Genomic DNA, 22,462 nt, shown 5'->3' with positions numbered 1-22,462 from the left:
CAAAAGAGTAAATAGTTAACAGAAAAGTATCTGTCCTGGGTTACGGTCGGAGAGCATAAAGATCACACTGACTTCAGCGGCAACAAAAGAGCATATACCAGTGCCAGCGCGAGTGAAGAATAGTAAGGAAATGAGCGATGCAAGGTCTACAGCAACAACAACAGCAGCTAGCAGCACTTCTCTCCGTCGCTCTTCCCAACCAAAAACCCGACACTCCCGACGACGACTCTTCTCGCCTCTCCGCAATCAATTCCCTCCACCGCGCCATTCTCCACCCTCACAACTCCCTCCTCATCACTCACTCCGCCACTTTCCTTACCCAAGGCCTCTCCCAACTCCTCTCCGACAAGTAACCTAATTCCCTCTTTTATCATTTCAAATTCTCTGTCATCACTATCATTCATTTCAATTAAATTTCATTTTCGCTTAATTTCTTACAGATCGTTCGAGGTCCGTCAAGCGGCGGTTACAACACACGGTGCACTCTGCGGCGTTATCTGTTCGGTTCCCGTCCCGCCTAACGGTAGACAGAACCATGGTATACTCAGTAATTTGGTTGATCGTTTCATCGGTTGGGCGTTACCGTTACTTAGCAATGTTACTACTACAGTTGATGCCACCGATCTCGCGCTTCAAGGTCTTCGCGAGTTTCTCAATGTAGGTGGAACTGAAAGGTACGCTTTACCTATTCTCAAAGCGTGTCAGGTGCTTCTAGAGGATGATAGGACTTCGCTAGCTTTACTTCATACTCTTCTCGGTGTTATAACGTTGATATCGTTGAAGTTTCCGAGGTGTTTTCAGCCTCATTTTCATGATATTGTTGATCTTCTTTTAGGTTGGGCTTTAATGCCTGACCTTGTTAAATCGGATAGGAGGGTTATTATGGATAGTTTTTTGCAGTTTCAGAAGCATTGGGTTGGTGGGTTAACAATGTCTTTGAGGTTGATTACTAAGTTCTTGGGGGATATGGAGGCTTTGCTTCATGAAGGAACTCCTGGAACGTTGCAGCAGTTTCGTCGGCTTTTAGCTTTGCTTTCTTGTTTTTCAACGATTCTGCAGTCAACTGCTTCGGGTTTGTTGGAAATGAACATGCTTGAACAGATCATTGAACCTCTCAGTGGGTTGCTTCCTCGATTGCTCAGGTGCTTGCCTTTGATTGGGCAGAAGTTTGGATGGTCTGAGTGGATTGAAGATTCTTGGAAGTGTTTGACTCTCTTAGCTGAGATATTGCGGGAACAGTTTTCGAGTTTTTATTCTCCTGCACTTGATATGTTGTTTCAGAGCTTGGAATATCAGGCTGGGTTTGGGAAAATTAGCTCTGTTCAAGTTCATGGTGTTTTGAAAACTAATCTCCAATTATTATCCTTGCAAAAACATGGCCTTCTCCCGTCCTCTGTGCGGAAGTTGTTGCAGTTTGTTGCACCGGTTTCTCAGCTGCGGTTGCATCCGAATCATTTGGTGACAGGAAGTTCTGCAGCTACTTATGTTTTCTTACTTCAGCATGGGAATGCAGAGGTTGTCGATGAAGCTGTCACCCTATTGATTGAAGAACTGGAGCTGTTGAAGAGTGTGATTGGAAATGACACCACAGATTCAGACCAGTTCACTTTTGATATAGATTCTAAAACATTTTCAAGACTTGAATTGTTTGCTCTGATCAAGTTTGATTTCAAAGTTCTATTAGCATGTGTTTCCATGGCTGGGGATAGCAATTTGACTGGCCAAACACAAACAACTAAATTGTATCTTAGTAGGTTGGAGAAGTTGCTGTCCTTTATCACAGAAAAGATGAATCCTTTTGAGTTGCCTATTCAGGCCTTCATGGAGTTGCAGTTCGCTGCTGTCAAGACATTGGAGAGGCTAAATTCAGTTGAGTTCTTAATTAAGTGTTCCCTAAAAGAACATAATCATGATGGAGACTCTGTTGAATTTCAAACTGAAAAGGAGGAGGATGACTATCAGTACAGTAATGGGCTTTCTGCCGTGATTACTGAGAATTTGGAAAAATACAGCAAACTCCTTGTAAAAGCCCTTCACGCTTCTTCTCCTCTAGCAATAAAAGTAGCAGCTCTTGACTGGGGACAAAAGTTATGTGAGAATGTTAATAAGATCTCAAGCACAAAAAGCTTCTCTTATGAAGCATCCGGAAATGCTGGTGTAGTCATGAGCCTGGTTTTCTCACTTTTAAGTGGTACTTTTGAGAGGGAGCCAGAAGTAAGATCAAATGTTGCAACAACCTTGGAGATGTTTGTACAAGCAAAGCTTTTGCATCCGGTATGCTTATATCCCTTAGCTGAAGTGATACTGGAGAAACTTGGGGATCCATCAACAGAGATACATGATGCATATGTGAGGCTACTTGCCCTTATTTTGCCAACTACCGTATATACATGTGGTCTCTATGATTATGGGAGATTTAGACCTGTTGATCTCGGGTTTGACAACACTACCAAGATGCACTGGACACAATTATTTGCTCTGAAGCAGCTACCACCGCAGCTGCAATCACAACATCTGGTGTCAATCTTAAGTTACATTTCACAAAGATGGAAGGCACCTCTTTCTTCTTGGATCCATCGCCTCATTCATAGTTGCCAGAGTTCAAAGGATGCTAATTTAAACCAGCCTGAAGAAACAGGAAATTTTGGTGCTAATTTTCCGTGGTTGGATATACAAGTGGATGAAGGTATACTTGAAAGAATATGTTCTATCAATAATATAGCTGGTGCCTGGTGGGCTGTACATGAAGCAGCTAGATACTGTATTTCTACACGTCTACGGACTAACCTTGGTGGGCCTACCCAAACATTTGCTGCTCTGGAGCGCATGCTGTTGGACGTTGCACACCTTTTGCAACTTGATAATGCACAAAATGATGGGAACTTAAGCATGATAGGTTTTTCTGGTGCTCACCTTTTACCAATGAGATTACTGTTGGATTTTGTCGAGGCTTTAAAGAAAAATGTATACAATGCTTATGAGGGTTCTGTCATTTTACCATCTGCTACCCGTCAGAGTTCTGTATTTTTTCGGGCAAATAAAAAAGTTTGTGAGGATTGGTTTTCTCGTATATGTGAACCAATGATGAATGCTGGATTGGCTCTACATTGCAACGATGCTGTTATTCAATACTGCACACTACGTTTGCAGGACCTCAAGAATCTTTCTGTGTCATCTTTGAAGGAAAAGCCAAGGGCTCAGGTTGCTGACAACCTCCACAATATCAGAGGAAGAAATAAAGGAGATGTCTTGAAAGTTTTAAGACATATTTCACTAGCTCTTTGCAAGAGTGCTGAACCAGATTCTTTGATCGGTCTACAAAAATGGGTTTCAGTTACATTCTCCTCCATACTCGGGGACGAAAACCAGTCCGTCAATGAGTGTAGAACTACTGGACCCCTTTCATGGATAAGTGGGCTTATATATCAGGCAAGAGGCGAATATGAAAATGCTGCAGCTCACTTTACTCACTTGCTACAAACTGAAGAGTCACTCAGTTCCCTGGGCTCTGATGGTATACAGTTTGTTATAGCACGTGTAATTGAGAGTTATGCTGCTGTGTCTGATTGGAGATCTCTTGAAACCTGGCTATTAGAACTGCAATTGCTTCGTGCTAAGTACACTGGTAGAAGTTATTCGGGTGCTTTGACAATGGCAGGCAATGAAGTTAATGCAATCCATGCGTTGGCACGTTTCGATGAAGGTGATTATCAGTCTGCTTGGTCATACCTTGATTTGACACCTAAAAGTAATAGTGAGCTTACCCTCGATCCAAAATTAGCCTTGCAAAGGAGCGAGCAGATGCTACTTCAATCGTTGCTCTTCCATAAGGAAGGGAAAAATGATAAGGTGCTCCATGACTTGCAGAAAGCAAGGTCAATGTTGGAGGAACCACTTTCCGTTTTGCCACTTGATGGGTTAGCTGAAGCAACACCTCTTGCTATTCAGTTGCGCTGCATTTTCCTCGTAGAAGAGGATTACAAGCTTAAATCAACTAATGAGAAGGCCGAACAACCTCATCAGTCATTAATAAATTCTCTTCAGTCATTTCCATTCTCCATTAGTAAAGTCCGTCAAGATTGTAATCCATGGCTGAAAGTTCTTCGGGTTTATCAAACCATTTCCCCAACTTCTCCCGTTACTCTAAAATTCTGCATGAATTTGCATAGTTTAGCCCGTAAACAAAAAAATCTACTGCTGGCAAATCGTTTGAACAACTATATCAAAGATAACATATCTGCTTGCCCAGAGGAGAAACATCACAATATTCTTCTGTTAAATTTGCAATACGAGAGCATTTTACTGCAATATGCTGAAAACAAATTTGAAGATGCTTTTACAAACCTTTGGTCTTTTTTATGTCCTTTTATCATTTCTTCAACATCTAGAATATTTGATGTGGAAGAGAGAATTCTGAAGGCCAAAGCATGCTTGAAACTCGCTGGTTGGCTAAGGCGGGATTTTTCAGATTGGAATCCAGAGAGTACTGTTCTTAAGATGTTAGCTGATTTTGATATGACTGGATCAACTTCAATTGGCAAGGACGGTAATAGTAAAAATATAAACTGTAAACAGAATTTGGGTTCTATTACCGAGGAGATTATTGGAACAACAACAAAACTGTCTTCTCGTATTTGCCCCACCATGGGCAAGTCGTGGATATCTTATGCTTCTTGGTGCTTTAAGCAAGCCGGAGGCTCACTCCCTGTTCAGTGTGAAACTTCCTTGGATTCTTGCTTATTTTCTCCCATACTTGTTCCAGAAATTTTGCCTGAGAGGTTCAGATTGACCAAGGATGAAGTTCTACAAATCAAGTCATTGCTTTTGTGCCTTCTTCAGGATAATATTGATGTGGAAGGTTTCATAGACGAACAGGAAGAAGGAAGCTCTTTGCATGATTCTGCAGAGCGCTCAAGTACTAACAATCCTCTGCAGAAATTGGTTTCACATGTTGTAAATATTATTGAAACCGTTGCAGGGGCACCGGGTGCAGAAACCTCTGGTGGAGAACGTCTTTTAGCCACCGTATCTTCTCAGTTAAGGGTTTGTTTGTTAAATACGAACTTTGGGCTGAGAGAATCTGACATAGTACCTACACTGGATGATTTTGTAGATATTTGGTGGTCTTTGAGGAAAAGAAGAGTGTCCCTGTTTGGATATGCTGCTCATGGTTACATACAATATCTTTCTTATTCTACTTCTCATCTTGGCCATAGTCACATGCCTGGTTCTGAAAATGAATCTTTCAAGCAAAAAACTGGCAGCTACACTCTGAGGGCTACTTTGTATATATTGCATATACTTCTCAATTATGGTGTGGAACTGAAAGATAAGCTTGAATCTTCTCTTTTGGTTGTTCCTTTGTTGCCATGGCAGGTTGCATGCTAGATCTTGAGCTCTTACTTTAACTTCTTTCAGTGTTAAACGGAGGCTAGTTTGCTGAATGGTTGCTTGAATTGTTTTTTTAGGAAGTTACTCCTCAACTGTTTGCACGTTTGAGCTCTCATCCTGAACAATTGATTCGGAAGCAGTTGGAGAGTTTACTGATCATGCTGGCCAAGAACTCTCCTTGTTCTATAGTTTACCCTACTCTAGTTGATGTTAATGCTTATGAAGAGAAGCCTTCAGAAGAGCTTCATCATGTGCTGGGTTGTCTGGTAATGTGAAAAACTATTTTTGCATTTTGCTGCTTGTATATATTTTTTGACAACAGTTATTTTCTTTCACATCATGTGGATATCGTACTGGGTGTTAGGAAAAACAGGAAAGAAATGATCTTTTTGCTGTTTTTTTGTCAGATATACAAAACCCAGTACGATATGCATTTTCTAATTTTTCTTTTACTGAATTAGTGTTAGTTTAAAATGAAGGGTAATGCTAACTTGTGCCCCTACGGTACAAGATAATGCCCCTATGCCACAAGTTAAGAGCTAGATATAGAAAAAATTACTTGGAAATTGTGTATTTTTTTCATTACAAACTTATAATTAATGTTTTTTATTGCTTTTTTTTTTTTTCAATACAAACTTTCTATTTATGAGTTTTTTAACATGTGCCCCTAGGGCACAAGTTAGCATTATCCTAAAATGAATCACTTACTAGATCATACAGGCCTACAGGTCTAGTAAAGGTTTAAGACAGCATGGACACTTAAGGCCCATCCTACAATGAAACACTACTTTAAAGGAATAAATAAGAACATTTGGGTTTTGACTACTGTATACACTTTCGAAAAAAAACTTTAATAATACACAAATAATAAGATGAGAGTTGCTATGCTTACACCAATATCTAACACCAAAAGTGTACACCGTATGAAATACACATGGCCCTCATGTAATTACTTATGCCAGCAAAAATAAAAAATAATGATTAAACATTTTAGAAAAACGAAACCGTATTATTATATGGTGTAGATGTAATATTCCGTGTAAAAATAGCATTTCACTATTAAGATAAGAATAAAACAGTAACATTATTTAGTACTACTAAATAATGGATCACTAATTGAGTAGAAAAATAATGATAGTAATATAAACAAATAATAAAATAATAATTTTCACAGAAAATAGTAATTACTTGTATGTATTTAGTAAAAAAATATTTATATATATATATATATATATATATATATATATTCTAGATTATTTTAAATATAAATATAAAAAATTATCAAATATTGGCTGGTCGGCTCCATGCTTTCCCACTTTTGGGGTCGACTGCTTCGCTATCCGGGATTGACAACTATGAAAACATACCACAACAACAACCAAGCCTTATCCCACTATGTGGGGTCACACAACTATGAAAACATATCACGGAAATTTACTTAAAATCTTAAATTTTCATGATGGTTAATGTTTAGAGTCCCACATTGGATTATTTACTTAATACAATAAATTTTCATGATGGTTGGTTGGTGTTTAGAGTCCCACATTGTATTATTTACTTAATACCTTAAGTTTTCATGATAGTTGATGCTTAGAGTCCCGTATTGGATGTGAAATCACAGAGTTTATAAGTTGTGGACGTCCTTCTCCTTACATTGAATGTGAAATCACAGTTTATAAGTGGTGGACATCCTTCTACAAGCTAATGACCAATTTTTTGTGATTGAGTTATACTCAAACTCAAATTTTATGTTGGTATGAGAGTCTATTTTTCAAGATTTGTTGGACCATCTGGGTCACACTCCATATATCAGGTTTATAAAGTCTCACATTGGATGTGAAATATTTTGAGCAAGTGTTTATAAATTTGGACATCCCTCACATTGTAAGTTACTACCTCCGTTTTTTATTATAAGTCATTTTGGACTTTTCACACATATTAAGAGAAGTAATAATTGTTGTATGAAAATGAGAAAATATGAAGGTTTTTACAAAATTGTCCTTCATTAATGACATGTGTAAGATTAATTTATATAATTGAAATGAGAGAGAATAATAAATATTTAAGGATATAATAGGAAAAATATCATTAATTATTCATTGGGATTGTAAAGCGACTTATATTTTAATGCAATTTTTTTTTCCAAAACGACTTATAATAGAAAACCGAGGGAGTAATTTTATGGAGTTGAGTTAGCTTAACCTAAATTCTAAGATGGTATCAGAGTCTATCCTAGATATATATGAGATGAGATTAAATGACACTAGGTGTCAAATTTAAGCATGACAACAAATCCTATCTACTCATTTTGTTTAATCCAAGGTTCCACGACGATTCACTTAAACAGTCACGTGTATGTCTCTTTCCTTACCTTAGATACATTGATAAACATATTCCCTCACGACTCACGTTCCTGTCTCCCATTGCGCTAGTACCTCATTGAATCCCGTGCCTCCAAGTCGCTCTTGTGAGTAAGGATTTGTTATTTGAATTTTTGTTCGTCTTTCTGCATAACCACTTCTGGCTACTGGATTTTTGTTAGCTTATTATTTTTGCAAACAAAGAACTCACGGGACAAAATGGAAATGGACAACAATAAAAGTAAATAAAATAATAAATCCTAATCAGCAATATTAATCCTAGTAGAGTTAAGCGGCCCATATCACTTGCTTCCAGCCCAAATGGCTCTTGCATGAATGGGTCTGCAAAAATATAAATCCAGTTGCGCCTTTATGCAACAGCCTAAGTTTTTAGGAGAGTTGGTTGTTGATAGTTTCAACCCTTATCTCTTGATCTTTCTGTGAGTATTAGGTCCGTGCATTGAACTTGAAATTATTTTGTTTGTTCAGTAAAGAGGTTCGAAGACGCTAACTGATGTATGACTTTTTAGTGGTTGGAGATATAATGTTACTCTTCTTTTCTCATATCTTAAACATAGTCATTCTTAAATTCAATTTATTATATAAGTTTAGGTTCACATCCAAAGTAAGTGCTCAGAAGTCTGAACCTATAGCAACAGTAGGAATAGCAGCCTAGCAGTAGCAGTTCTGTCTCAAGCTTCCATTGTTGTCTTCAAATGGATTTGAAGTGTTAGTGTGTTACACTGAACATCATAATTGACTCTGTATACTTATCAAATAATGCTCTACTTAGTCTGAAATTAGATTTCAGAGGGACAAGTGGATATCAGTATGTTTTCGAGCTGATTAAGCACATCTTGATGGGTACTTATTTGCTTGACCAGACATCTTTATCACATCATACACTCATTAGTTTGGCTAATATGTCAATTGCAGTTATTGATTTTATAATGACCTAATCTTAATTTGCTTGGTTAAAATAGTATATTAGCATGTAGAATGATTAGATTTTGTTTCATGCAGAGAGAGCTTTACCCTCGATTGGTTCAGGACGTGCAGCTGATGATAAATGAACTTGGAAATGTTACTGTTCTCTGGGAGGAGTTATGGCTCGGTACTCTTCAGGATCTTCACACAGGTTGGTTTCCTTATTCTCTAACATTTCATCGATCTGTGAATTTTTTTTATTGAACTACATTAAAGAATTATTGACTATTTTGTAGTGTTTGATAAATGGATTTCATTGTTTCTTTTTATTTTATGAATTTCCTGTTAGTGAAGAGAAATGGGGCTTACTCTATTTTATTGCAGATGTGATGAGGCGAATAAATGTGCTAAAAGAGGAGGCTGCAAGAATTGCAGAAAATGCCACACTCAGTCACAATGAGAAGAGAAAGATAAACTCTGCTCGTTATTCTGCAATGATGGCTCCAATAGTTGTGGCTTTGGAACGTCGTTTGGCTTCAACTTCTCGAAAACCTGAGACTCCTCATGAAGCTTGGTTCCAAGAAGAGTATAAAGACCCACTGAAATCAGCTATTGTATCTTTCAAGACTCCTCCATCATCTTCTTCAGCTCTCGGGGATGTATGGCGGCCTTTTGATAGTATTGCTGCATCCTTGGCTTCTTACCAGAGGAAATCTTCAATTTCTGTACAAGAAGTTGCTCCACGCTTAGCTCTGTTATCATCTTCAGATGTTCCGATGCCAGGTCTTGAAAAACAAATGAAAGTACCTGATTCTGGCAAAGCAACTGATCTTCAAGGGGTTGTCACTATTGCTTCTTTCCTCCAACAAGTCACTATCTTATCAACGAAGACTAAGCCTAAGAAACTTGCTATACTTGGTTCAGATGGTCAAAAGTATACATATCTCCTTAAAGGACGAGAAGATTTGCGCCTTGATGCCAGGATTATGCAATTGCTGCAGGCTATAAATGGTTTTTTGCATTCTTCTTCGACATGCAGCAAATCTCTTGGAATTCGCTATTATTCTGTGACTCCAATCAGTGGTCGGGCTGGCCTAATTCAGTGGGTGGATAATGTAGTTAGTATTTACAGTGTATTTAAATCTTGGCAAACCCGAGCCCAGCATGCACAGTTTTTGGCATTAGGCACTGCAAATACAAAATCTTCAGCTCCTTCACCTGTTCCTCGTCCCAGTGATATGTTTTATGGGAAGATCATACCTGCACTTAAAGAGAAAGGCATTAAGAGAGTGATATCACGAAGGGATTGGCCCCATGAAGTTAAATATAAAGTTCTTCTTGATCTCATGAAGGAGGTGCCTAGAAATCTTCTTTACCAAGAACTATGGTGTGCTAGCGAAGGATATAAAGCCTTCAGCTCAAAAATGAAAAGGTATATTTATGGAACTTTTAAGCCTTTACTTATTTATTTTGTGGTTGATATTTATGATTAAAAATCAATGGTTAGAATCTGTTATCTAAATGTGGATTTAGTTTTTGATGATTTATTTATATATTTTGGCTTGCCCCTTTATATTATGGGATTAGAACTACATTTAAACAGAGTGAGTTTTTTTCATCCTACCCTTTGGAGGCTTGCAATTCTTTCCTCACACACTAACTTATTCTAGACCTTTGTTCCTTTATTTCCTCGTATGATTAACCAAGTTTGTCTTGATCTTATAGTTACGATCAGGTGTCGAATACAAAATTCTGTTTGTTGACTAATTTAGTTGAAAGTATTTCTAAACCCTGTGTTGCTGTAAATTTGTCGTGGTTGTCTTATTTCCTTCAATCTGTAGATATTCTGGAAGCCTTGCTGCAATGAGTATGGTTGGCCATGTTCTGGGACTGGGTGACCGACATTTAGACAACATTCTGATTGATTTTTGTGGTGGGGATATTGTACATATTGATTACAATGTGTGTTTTGACAAAGGACAGAGACTAAAAATTCCAGAGATTGTTCCTTTCCGTCTTACCCAAATGATTGAAGCAGCTTTAGGGCTGACTGGAATAGAGGGTAGCTTCAGAGAAAACTGCGAGGCAGTTATTGGCATTCTAAAAAAGAACAAAGACATACTTTTGATGTTACTAGAAGTGTTTGTCTGGGATCCACTTGTGGAGTGGACACGGGGTGATTTTCATGATGAAGCTGCAATTGGTGGCGAAGAAAGGAAAGGCATGGAGTTGGCTGTTAGCTTAAGTCTATTTGCTTCTCGAGTGCAAGAAATTCGTGTTCCCTTACAGGTACTTCTGAACTAAAAAATATTTATATGCCTTCTACTTAAAGATGTTTGTATGTGGCATGACATAGTTAGATGAGCTGCTTTCAGTGTGTTTGAAAAGTCAGGTTTTATTTGGTGTGACCATGCGGTAGCATTTATATGCGTATGAGAATAAGACTATAGCACAGAGCGAGTGAAGCAAACACGAAAGCAAACGTGTACATAATTGAAATACAGTGTATTTGAGTGCTAAAGACAAATAGGTGCATCCACGTGCATGTTTGTGATTCATTAGTTAATGTAGGTTATCCATGTATCAGATGGTTTTTTAGAATTTGCATGATGTGTTTACCATAAATATGCATGTATTTTCATATTTGAATTCTTTGTTTGTAGTAGTAACCTTCAATTAGCGAATCCTGGGTGGGATAATTGTTGTAATTCAACCTATCTAGGTGTTTATATATTTTCTTATACTTTCATGATATATAAAACATTATTAATAGCTTTTTTTTCTTTCCATAATGTGAGCAGGAACACCATGATCAGTTACTGACTAGCCTGCCAGCTGTTGAATCTGTACTTGAGGTAATGATTAAATAAATACCCTGAATTTTGGCTTCATTTAGATCACAACTTTGGTTAGATTTTTCTCAGATCAATTATTTCTTTATTTGAATTGACTTTGAGAACTATGTACCAGAGGTTTGCTGAAGCTCTAAACCAATACGAGATTGCATCTTCCATATACTGTCGAGCTGACCAAGAGAGGTCGAGCCTTACATTACACGAGACATCTGCTAAGTCAATTGTTGGTGAAGCAACCCGTAATTCAGAGAAAATCCGGGCTTCATTTGAAATCCAGGCTCGGGAATTCGCTCAAGCTAAGACTATGGTTGCTGAGAAAGCTCAGGAGACAATGACCTGGGCTGAGCAACATGGAAGGATTCTTGATGCTTTACGATGCAACTTAATCCCAGAAATAAATTCTTATGTTAAGCTGAGTAACATGGAAGTTGCCTTATCTCTTACGTCTGCAGTTACTTTAGCGGGCGTTCCACTAACTATTGTTCCTGAGCCAACACAAGCACAATGTCATGATATAGATAGGGAAGTTTCTCAATTCATAGCTGAGTTGGATGATGGACTTACTTCAGCAATAAATTCTCTGCAAGCATACTCCTTGGCGCTGCAAAGAATCTTACCATTAAATTACCTTTCAACCAGTGCGGTGCATGGCTGGGCCCAAGTTCTTGAATTATCTGTCAATGCCCTGTCATCTGATATTCTCTCTCTTGCCAGAAGGCAGGCTTCTGAACTTGTTGCAAAATTTCATGTAGATAACACTGATTCCATCAAATGCAGTCATGATGATCTTTGTTTTAGAGTGGAGAAGTATGCTATGGAAATAGAAAAATTGGAAAAAGAATGTACTGAAATAGAAAGTTCTATTTGCTTAGAGTCAGAATCAATAACTAAGGATCATCTTTTGTCAGCTTTCATGAAATTCATGCAGTCCATTGATCTTTTGAAAAGGGAAGGTGGAATGTCTTCTCTTCAATCTAGATATCATGGGAAAATCAGTACTAGACTCTTAGGTGAGCTAGAGGAGGAGAGGGAGAAAGTACTAACAATTCTAAATATTGCTCTAAGTTCATTTTATAATGACGTTAAACATAGAATACTCAATATATATAGTGATTTGTCTGGAGGAAGAAATCAATACAATATGCTGCGGAATGATTCTGGAACTATTTTTGCTTGGTTTGAAGAACAAGTAGAAAAATGTAATCTCCTGACAGAGTTTGTCAATGATCTACGGCATTTTATTGGAAATGATATCCATTCTATTGATACAAACAAAGATAATTCCAAGTTTTCTTCTGAAAGTAATTGGGTTTCCATTTTCAAAACCATTTTGATGTCCTGTAAGGGATTGATTAGTCAAATGACTGAAGTTGTTCTGCCCGATGTGATACGATCAGCAGTTTCGTTAAAATCAGAAGTTATGGATGCATTTGGGTTGATCTCACAAGTTCGAGGGTCTATAGAAACTGCACTGGAACAGGTTGTGGAGGTTGAAATGGAGAGAGCATCACTGTTTGAACTTGAGCAGAATTATTTTGTTAAGGTTGGTCTTATTACTGAGCAGCAGCTGGCTCTTGAAGAAGCTGCTGTTAAGAGCAGAGATCATCTTTCATGGGAAGAGGCAGAGGAACTTGCATCTCAAGAAGAAGCTTGTAGAGCACAACTAGACGAACTTCATCAAACATGGAGTCAGAGGGATGCAAGGACTTCTTCACTTAAAAAGAGAGAAGCTGATATTAAAAATTCCCTGGTTTCGGTGAATAGTCAATTTCAATCTCTAGTTGGTGTGGAAGAAGAAAGCGAACTACATATTTTGAGAAGTAAAGCACTACTGGCGGCACTTGTTAAGCCTTTCTTAGAACTAGAATCCTGTGATAATATGCTGTCTCCTGCTGATGGTTCTGTTGTGATCCCCTCAAATAAATTTCATACTCTTGCGGATTTTATAAATTCCGGGAATTCCATTTCTGAGTATGTCTGGAAAGTTGGAGGATTGTTGGATGACCATTCATTTTTTATTTGGAAAGTAGGTGTTATAGATTCTTTTGTAGATGCATGCATACATGATGTAGCTTCATCAGTCGAGCAAAATCTAGGCTTTGACCAGTCACTCAATTTTATGAAGAAAAAGCTTGAAAACCAACTTCAAAAACACATTAGTCACTATTTGAAAGAAAGAGTTGCCCCTAGTTTGTTAGCCTCTTTAGATAGAGAAAAGGAGCACTTGCAACAATTAACAGATTCCTCAAAGGAACTCGCTTTAGATCAGGTGAAAAAAGACGGGGCTGTGAAGAAGGTTTTACATATGCTTGAAGAATATTGTAATGCACATGAAACAGCTAGAGCAGCAAAGTCTGCAGCTTCTCTCATGAAAAGACAAGTGAGTGAATTGAAAGAAGCTCTTCGAAAAACTACACTTGAGGTAGTTCAGATGGAATGGATGCATGATGTTAGTTTGAACCCATCATATAACAGGAGAATCGCATATGAGAAGTATCTTGATACTGATGACAGCTTGTATCCAGTCATTTTAAATCTCAGCAGATCTAAGTTATTGGAAAATTTACAATCCGCTATTTCAAAAATCACATCATCATTGGATAGTCTTCAGTCTTGTGAACAACCTTCTCTTATAGCTGAAGGACAGCTTGAGAGAGCAATGGGTTGGGCTTGCGGGGGTCCAAGTTCAAGTAGTTCCGGAAATACATCAACTAAAAATTCCGGAATTCCTCCCGAGTTCCATGAACATATTAAGAAACGGAAGGAGATTTTATGGGAATCTAGAGAAAAAGCATCAGACATTGTGAAGTTATGCATGTCAGTATTAGAATTTGAAGCATCAAGAGACGGGCATTTGCTTATACCAGGGCAACCATATCCCTTTAGGAGTGGTGTTGATGGAAATACATGGCAGCAACTGTACTTGAATTCACTAACAAGATTGGATGTTACTCTCCATTCTTATACCCGTGAGTTTTCTATATTCCTCTATATTTGACATCTCTTCGCTCCAATTAAACTCCTGTGTGAAATTGAACATTACACTCGTGTTCTTGTAATAGGTACCGAACAAGAGTGGAAGCTTGCACAATGCACTGTTGAAGCTGCTTCCAATGAATTATATGCTGCAGCCAACGAACTCGGCATCGCCTCTCTGAAAGCAAAATCAGCTTCTGGTAGATCTCACTGATCCTGGTTGTTGGGTATTTGGACATTGATGTTCATACATCCATATGCACGTTTTATTTGATTTTTGAATGTAGCGGCATTGTCACTTCATATGTTGATTTAATATGTTCTTTACCTTTATTTAGGTGACTTACAAAGCACAGTTCTTACAATGAGGGATTGTGCATATGAGGCAAGTGTTGCTTTGTCTGCTTTTGTTCAGGTTTCAAGGATGCATACCGCTTTAACTTCTGAGTGTGGTTCTATGCTTGAAGAGGTGCAGTTTTTAAAGTATTTGATGTTGCCTTGTATTACTATGGATATAATTCTGAACTAATTTCTTATTTGGTTTATAGAATTTGACGTCTATTGATGTCCAATACATGTGTTGTTTATATGGCTCTATATTATAATTTCTGAGCTGCTAATTTCTATGTAGCTGGAGGCCTTTTGGTTTATGATATCACCCGATGCATACTCTCTTCCAAATTTTAATCTTAACAAGCCCAAGTTGACCACTCGATCTAATATAGCATTAGCATTTTGAGTTTTGAATATTAGTGTAATTGCTTGTTTCAAAATCTTAGTTATGTAACCCTTACCTGTTAACCATGTAATGGTAAATTACAAGCCCCCTTCCCACCAAATAATCCCAATTTGGTAAAAGGATTAAGCTTACTAATACAAAAATTAACCCTGATTGCCCAATCTCCTGTCACCTGAAGCTTAAACAATATGATTGATGTCTCATTCATAAAAGGATTGTTACTGTCACATGTAGCTTGCAACGATCCATAAAAATTGAACAGATTAGTTACTTAGGTCTGCATTCCCCTAATCACCTTAGGTCTGCATTCCTTTAATCACCTTAGGCCTGCATTCCATTGTGTGTTTCTTACATAAAGTTGCTTTCTTTTTGCAGGTTTTAGCAATAACTGAAGATGTACACGATGTTTACAATCTGGGGAAAGAGGCAGCTTCAATCCACCTTTCTCTCATGGAAAATCTTTCAGAGGTTTTTCTCATCCCTTTTGTAGCTTTATAAATATGACAGTCAGGCTTTGGCTGTAACTGTTCATTCTATATTTCCTGATATCAAACTTCCCCCTAAAGTAAAATTGTATTTTAATGGTTTTATGTTCTTGATAGGTGAACGCCATCCTTTTTCCACTTGAATCCGTGTTGTCTAAGGATGCAGCTGCTATGGCTGATGCTATAGCTAGGGAAAGTGAGACCAAGAAGGAAATATCACACATCCATGGACAAGCTATATATCAATCATACTGTTTAAGGATCAGGGATTCTTGTCAGACATTTAAGCCCTTAGTGCCATCTCTGACATCAGCTGTGAAGGGACTTTATTTGTTGTTAACCAGGCTAGCAAGAACAGCTAATCTCCATGCTGGGAATCTGCACAAAGTAATGTGAAAGTTTCAAGATGTTTTTAGTTACTCGTTTCTCTTTTATACATATATATATATGCATGTGTGTGTATACACATTTATATAAGGAAATTCGATCAAAAAGGTTGTGCAATTACTTTTTTACTTACCATATTTTGAAAGAATAAAATATAGATCCTTGCTCTTTGTTTTCAGGCTCTTGAAGGAATAGGAGAAAGTCAGGAAGTAAAATCACAGGATATTGCTTTGTCCACATCAGATGCTGGTGGTGGTGATGCTGTTGAGTTTGATGGTAAAGAAGGGGAGAGTCTCTCAAGGTCTGATGATGATAAGACTGAAGATATTATTGGCTTTTCTCGACTTTCTTTGGAAGAAAAAGGATGGATATCGCCTCCAGATAGCAGCTTCTGTAGCAGCTCAGGATCTGACGTTACATCTGCTGAAGTTAGTCTTTCTGATAGCATGAATGATTCAGCAGAAAATACAGATATGCTTTCACAGGTGTCTAATAGCAGAAACCCTACCAGTGATTTACATACCACTTCCTTGTCTCAAACTGATGTTGAAGAAATCCCACTTTTTGAGGTGCCAAAATCTTTTCCTCTGGAAGCTGATCTCGACAGTGCCGATTCTGTGAAGTTAACTTACGGGGCCACTGAACTTCCCAATGCTATGCCTTTTCCCAGTCATAAATCTGTTGCCAGCTCTGCTGTCTCCCATAATCCATCGACTGAGAACTTAGACAAATTTGATGGTAAAGATGATCTACTTTCTACAAATAAAGCTAAGAGTGGCACAGAACACCGTGAAACTCCTGATGCTGACATCAATACCAGTACTCGAATAGGAAGGGGTATATAAAAGTCTTTTTTCAACTATTTATTTCTTGTCACCTTTCATTTGATTTAAATCTCACATTAATAACAGGTGGTTAGACATAAAATCGATTGGGAGAACCAGAGTTCATTTCCTGGCTGGAACATTCTTTGGCCAGACTTTATTTACCTCCTAGCTGAACTCCAATTATCAGGGCATCCTCCCCTAGCCCCTAGGGAACTGGAGGTTTAAGACCAAACAAATCTCACATTAGTAAAATAATTATTTGTGATTTCATTTTGAACCAGTAAAAGAATAAGAACGTTATAAAATTTATTTTACCTTTGTTACCTATATCAATTAAAAGAAAAGATGCATCACTCTAATGGACTTAAACAACTTATGCTAGGTTTTACTATGAAGATTTCAGAATTATCATGTATAGGAAGAGCTAATCAAGTCAGGAGATGTAATAAGCTATATGTTAGAGAATTTTTCCAAAGTCAACACTCAATTTTATCTTGTGGTGTTTTATTTTATTTTATTTTAAATGTAAAGAGGATTGGCTTTTATAATTTATTTTTCCTTTTGTTTCTTTACTTAACCCTGCATTGTTCTTTTGGAATTGGTTGGTGGCATTGTTTACGTACATGTGAGGCAGGAACCGCTAACAATCTATTTACACCCATCTCATAGTATTTATGTCCATTTGACTTCATAAAATCTTGTGTGATTGAAAGTTGCCTGGAAATAAAATTGATATGCCCTTTTGTGTTTGCACTTATCTGTAGGAAAAAATGCTTATGCCTTGTCAGTATTGAGGCGGGTTGAGATGAAAATTGATGGTCGAGATATTTCTGAACGCAGGTATGGGTATATATATAATATAGCTCTTTCTGGAACTCAATCTTCTGCTGAATTTGTCTGATACCAAACTTTCTATGAATTTCAGAGAAATTAGCATTGCAGAGCAAGTAGATTATCTACTAAAGCAAGCTACTAGTGCGGATAATCTTTGCAACATGTATGAAGGTTGGACACCATGGATTTGAGGTTTCAAGAGGTTTCTCATGAACATTTTAAACTGAAGTCTCGTTCCCCAATAACACACATGAAATGGCCTCTGGAATTGTCAGTTGATCAAGGTGAAGAGTAGGACCGGACCTCTGGCGTGATTATTTTCTTGGCATAAGGAAGCTCCCACTCCGATGTTTTTGCAGGTCCCATTAGTCTGGCCATAGCGGGAAGTCTTCCAATGATCCCAATCAGTAATCTTTGCATGGCCGGAATCAAACTGCATTCTGTTTAGGTTCTGCCATCCCTTTGATTTTAGCATTTGTACTGGCCAGAGTTATTATTTCACACCATGCACGTGGGTTTGCATCCACCATCCCACGACATGCTGCAAAGAAGGCCAAGGCTCACTGATGGTCTTGTGGGGGATGTAAAAAATCTGTGCCTTCTCTTAGGATGTAAACAATGTACTGCAGATTTGAACATCTCTAGCTTCCACTGCCATATTTATCGAGGAGTATGTTTTGAATCCTGGGCTCTTAAAGGTCTAAAGAAAAGACGCTGAGTGCCAGCAGTCGGGGTCTGGATTATCCAGTTATTGTTTTGGCTGGAGCATTACATTTCTGCAAAACTGAAGTCAAGCATCAGTTGCACATATCTATGCAATATTTTGTATATAAAAGATACATGTCAAATAATCAACTGCGATTGCCTTTATTATGTAATGGGATGTATTCAATCCTACCTAAGATTGGGCTGGTGATTGATATCTGAACTGTTTGTATAGTAACTTTCGGGTCCTTTTATCATTTTAGTGTCCTTTTGTGCAACTCTTTCGCCATAGAAGGTAGGAACTTGTATGGTATTAAACCAATATGAAATGAGAAAATGTTATGTTTGTATATCTTGGAAATATAAAACGGAAGCTATTAGGTGCTTATCATAATATCTCTACAAAGAAGCTAGTATCCTCTCAATGCGGATCATATGCATTAGAATACCTAATGTTATGGCATATCAGCAGTGATATAAGATGAGTTTTAAAAATCCTCAATTTTATTAATTTCTCATCCCACCTTTATTCTATTCTATGGAGCGCACCTTTGAAAATTTAAAAATGCTTTTGGAAGAATTTAAAGATGCATTTTCGGATGTACCAAATATATTTTTTTTTGTCAATATTTAGTTCGGAGATGCATTTTCGAATTTATTCTTAGGAAAATTTCGGAGATGCCTCTCCGAAGTCACATTCTGTTCTTAAAAAAAAAATCAAATAATCCTCATATTTCTTAAAAAAATTGATTTGGAGACGCATCTCCGAATTTTTGCTTGTGTAATTTTTCTAGAATCAATTTTTAAGTATTGTGGTGTTTTCAATCCAAATTAATTTTAATTCGATTAAAAATGCCGTTATTTGTTTCAACGATTAATAAAAACGAATATTATAGAACCACGTAAAGCTTTAATAAAATCGAATATTATAGAAATCGAATATATTAGTACAACCATTATTCTCAAAGTCGATTAAAATTAAACAAAATACAATCAAAATACACTACTGTGTATTCTTAATCCTAACACCCTGTTTCCTTCTCAGTCTACGGTAAGCCACGACACTCTGTGCCTCAAAAAGAATGAACTTTACTAGGGTGACCGCTTCATCTTCACCTCTTACAAACACTTCGAACTTGATGCCCTAATGTGTAAGCCGCATAATACTCTGAGCGACAACACATCAACGATATGATTGTCCAATGCCTCTTGATTCTCCAGGAGCTCCTCATGAGCAAACATAGGTGGGCGTCTAGGAGCGTCCTGTGTCTTGTAAGGGTGTGACACTTTATTGAACCATGTCATGTAACCCTAAACATAGCTCCATTGAGATGTGGCCTTATGAGTTCGATACTCCATCGGTATCAAATGATTCTCAAAATCCTCCATAATGTCATCCAGATTTCTGCAGACACTACAGATAGAAGCAACTTGGAAGGGTGACCTGGAAATGATCTGGACGTACTCAAACTGTCACATGCACCACTTGGACAGATACCTGCACATGATGTTGGTCTCACATGCCAACCATCTAGAGTATAAGGAAATGAGGTTGAATGGAACTCTGTCCTGGTGAGCACCGTATGACCTCCATTTTACATTGTCATCCTGAGTGCGGTCAATATACACACTGTACGACAAGATATGATTATTCCCTATACTAAGGACAAATCGACAAGTATATGGCCAATCATGAGTATAAGCCGGAGAACGTGCAAATCCGTAGATGCGGTGATAGTGAGCCAAGATCCATCCCTAAAAATCAATAAGAAAAAAAAGTATGAGTAACCAAAAAATTAAAATAGAATAAATGATAAACTTACTCAAAAATGTATTGGTGAGTGATTAAAGTACTCTGACGTTGAATGCATTAAATATGGAGTTGAGAATGATAAGTAACAGATAAATGCAGTTTTTTATACAGAAATGATAAGCATACACTAAAAATTACACCAACACCGTATATACATACGGTTTCATGCACCTTTGTTTTGTTTTTAATAATTTTTTCTTGTCTTGGTATTTGGGTCCAAAGCTAAAATGTTTTGAAAAACATATGGTGTAAATACGGTGTAAAGCTTTTTCAGTGTAAGCATAGCAAACCTGTTTTTTATATCTACTACTTAATAGTAGGACTAAATTTTTCTTGTGCAATTTTTTTTTAAGTTCTCATTTACGAAATGATATATTCTAAAGATAAGGATAGTCTGATCATAGTTATCCCTGTCCCACACTTGCAGCAGATCATGCCACTTGAGAGGGAGGTAGGACGTGGCAGTAGCTGAGTCATATAGTGTGTTAATGCAAACGTCATACTCAAGTTGATTTTATTTTTTGGTTACATATTCACTGTCTCTATCTGATTGAGCCAACAGATATTTGCCAAAGTTTAAACAATTCAATAGTTTCAACTTTTATATGAATGGCGCAAGTAGTAACTTGATAGTTCCACGGTATCACTAGTGGTTTTGCATATAGACGAATTCTTTAACCTGATATGGCGGTTGGTCAATAACATTATTCTGGTACCACGGTATATTAGCTAGTGGTTTTGCATATACTAGGTACCCTTATCACAAAAGCTTCTATAGTTTTATTTATTTATCACTATTTCAGCTCAATCATTAAGTTATATATTTTATTACTTAACCAAAAGACATCCTTATCCTTATTATATATATGACACTCAACTCCAAACAAATTCAAAACAAACATATACTCAACTATTAGTGTTTTTGGCCTTTATAGTAGTGATGTCTGGACTTGTGGATATATGGACAAACGAGATGTCCAAACTGAGGGAAAAGGAAAAACTTCAAATTCAGAGTATTCATTCTACTGCCTCCACTCACCTTGAAACCAGCCAACAAAAGAGCGACATGACTTCAACTGGGATATTGGCTTCAACCCTCCAGTTTTTCAAGCCTAGGTTGCTGTTTTCTGAGGCTTCACTTTCCATGCTTGTTGAGTGTTTTAACCCTTGAATAAAAATGAACTAGTTAATTAACACTTGAGATATATTTTAAGAAGCTTCAAATATTTCTAGTGTTCTTTTAACCCTTATAAATTACTATGTGTGTATATTGTAAATAAGATCTCTTTTTTGGTGTGCACTAGGGAACAAGCTAAATAAAATCCCTTGTTATTTATATGAATCACCTATGTTTACCTATGTTTGATAGAAAATATATGTACAATTTACATCATCAATTTATAAGAGTTCTTTGTAAAATGGATCACACACTTTTACTCACTCATTTATTTATTATTATCCACTTATGTATTATTAGTTTTGGAAAAAAGAGTTTAGAAGAAAGAGACACGCTGAACTGCAATTAGGGGTGACAAACGGGCATGTCCGCTCCGTAAAAGTCCGCGAAAAAATAGGGCGGGGCGAGAAAATTCCGCGGACATCAAATTTTTTAGGCTTAAAAATAGTATGAAAAAACTCATGTCCAAAAAATTCGCAAAAAAACAGAGCAGGGCGGACACATTAAAGAGAACGGGCCTAAAACCTTGTCCCGCACTGCGAAAAAGTGCGGGTAAAACGGATTTTTTCTGCGGGCCAGACCCATTTTACTACCTCTAACTGGAATTATAGCCAAAAGAAAAAATTGACAGCTCTATCATATTAGTATTCAATAAAAACTGAGTATGAAAAATGTTCGAAAATTTCAATGGTGAAAAACTTTCAAGCAAGAGAGAACTTCCAAAATAGAATTTTTTAATAAATATAGACATTTTTTTAAAGTGGTTAAAGTAGTATTATTATTGAAAATTAATTTTATATTATTATTTAATAAAATTATAATATTCTGCTATATCAGGTTATCATTTTTAAATTTTTAAATTAAAAATTTCCTGACAATGTAAAGTTATATATATATTTTTAAAATAATAATTTAATATTGTTAAAGGTGACGGAGATGAACAAGAGAGACACTATGTTAGAAGTGGTTGATGAAGGAGATTTGAT

At 37.1% G+C, this 22,462-nt stretch overlaps 1 protein-coding gene and 1 long non-coding RNA gene across 4 annotated transcripts; one reads left to right on the top strand and one right to left on the bottom strand.

The window, feature by feature from the left end:
* LOC131633854 (uncharacterized) lies at positions 1-18,880 on the top strand. 3 transcript variants are annotated; one of them, XR_009293417.1, is made up of 16 exons: positions 1-349; positions 441-5,376; positions 5,469-5,657; positions 8,775-8,889; positions 9,063-10,110; positions 10,520-10,967; positions 11,480-11,533; positions 11,649-14,502; positions 14,596-14,709; positions 14,848-14,978; positions 15,624-15,716; positions 15,851-16,120; positions 16,300-16,957; positions 17,712-17,787; positions 17,873-18,065; positions 18,141-18,880. XR_009293417.1 is itself a non-coding variant. In XM_058904535.1 (15 exons), the coding sequence occupies exons 1-15, from the start codon at positions 138-140 to the stop codon at positions 17,970-17,972; spliced, it is 11,298 nt and encodes a 3,765-aa protein (XP_058760518.1). In that variant the 5' UTR covers positions 1-137; the 3' UTR covers positions 17,973-18,880. The 3 variants fall into 3 exon arrangements, 2 of the variants coding, with proteins under 2 accessions (XP_058760518.1, XP_058760520.1); XM_058904535.1 differs by having other exon boundaries at positions 17,873-18,880; XM_058904537.1 differs by lacking the exons at positions 17,712-17,787; positions 17,873-18,065; positions 18,141-18,880 and adding an exon at positions 17,032-17,702.
* Positions 18,881-19,389: 509 nt separating this feature from the next.
* On the bottom strand, positions 19,390-20,599 carry LOC131633855 (uncharacterized). Its single transcript, XR_009293418.1, has 2 exons — positions 20,471-20,599; positions 19,390-20,241 (listed from the first exon to the last, which is right to left on the bottom strand). It is a non-coding gene; the product is annotated as an uncharacterized LOC131633855 (long non-coding RNA).
* Positions 20,600-22,462: the final 1,863 nt, after the last annotated feature.

This window comes from Vicia villosa, unplaced genomic scaffold (genome assembly GCF_029867415.1).
Source record: "Vicia villosa cultivar HV-30 ecotype Madison, WI unplaced genomic scaffold, Vvil1.0 ctg.001182F_1_1, whole genome shotgun sequence".
Classification (NCBI taxonomy): Eukaryota; Viridiplantae; Streptophyta; class Magnoliopsida; order Fabales; family Fabaceae; genus Vicia; species Vicia villosa.
This window is presented reverse-complemented; position numbering and strand designations above follow the sequence as displayed.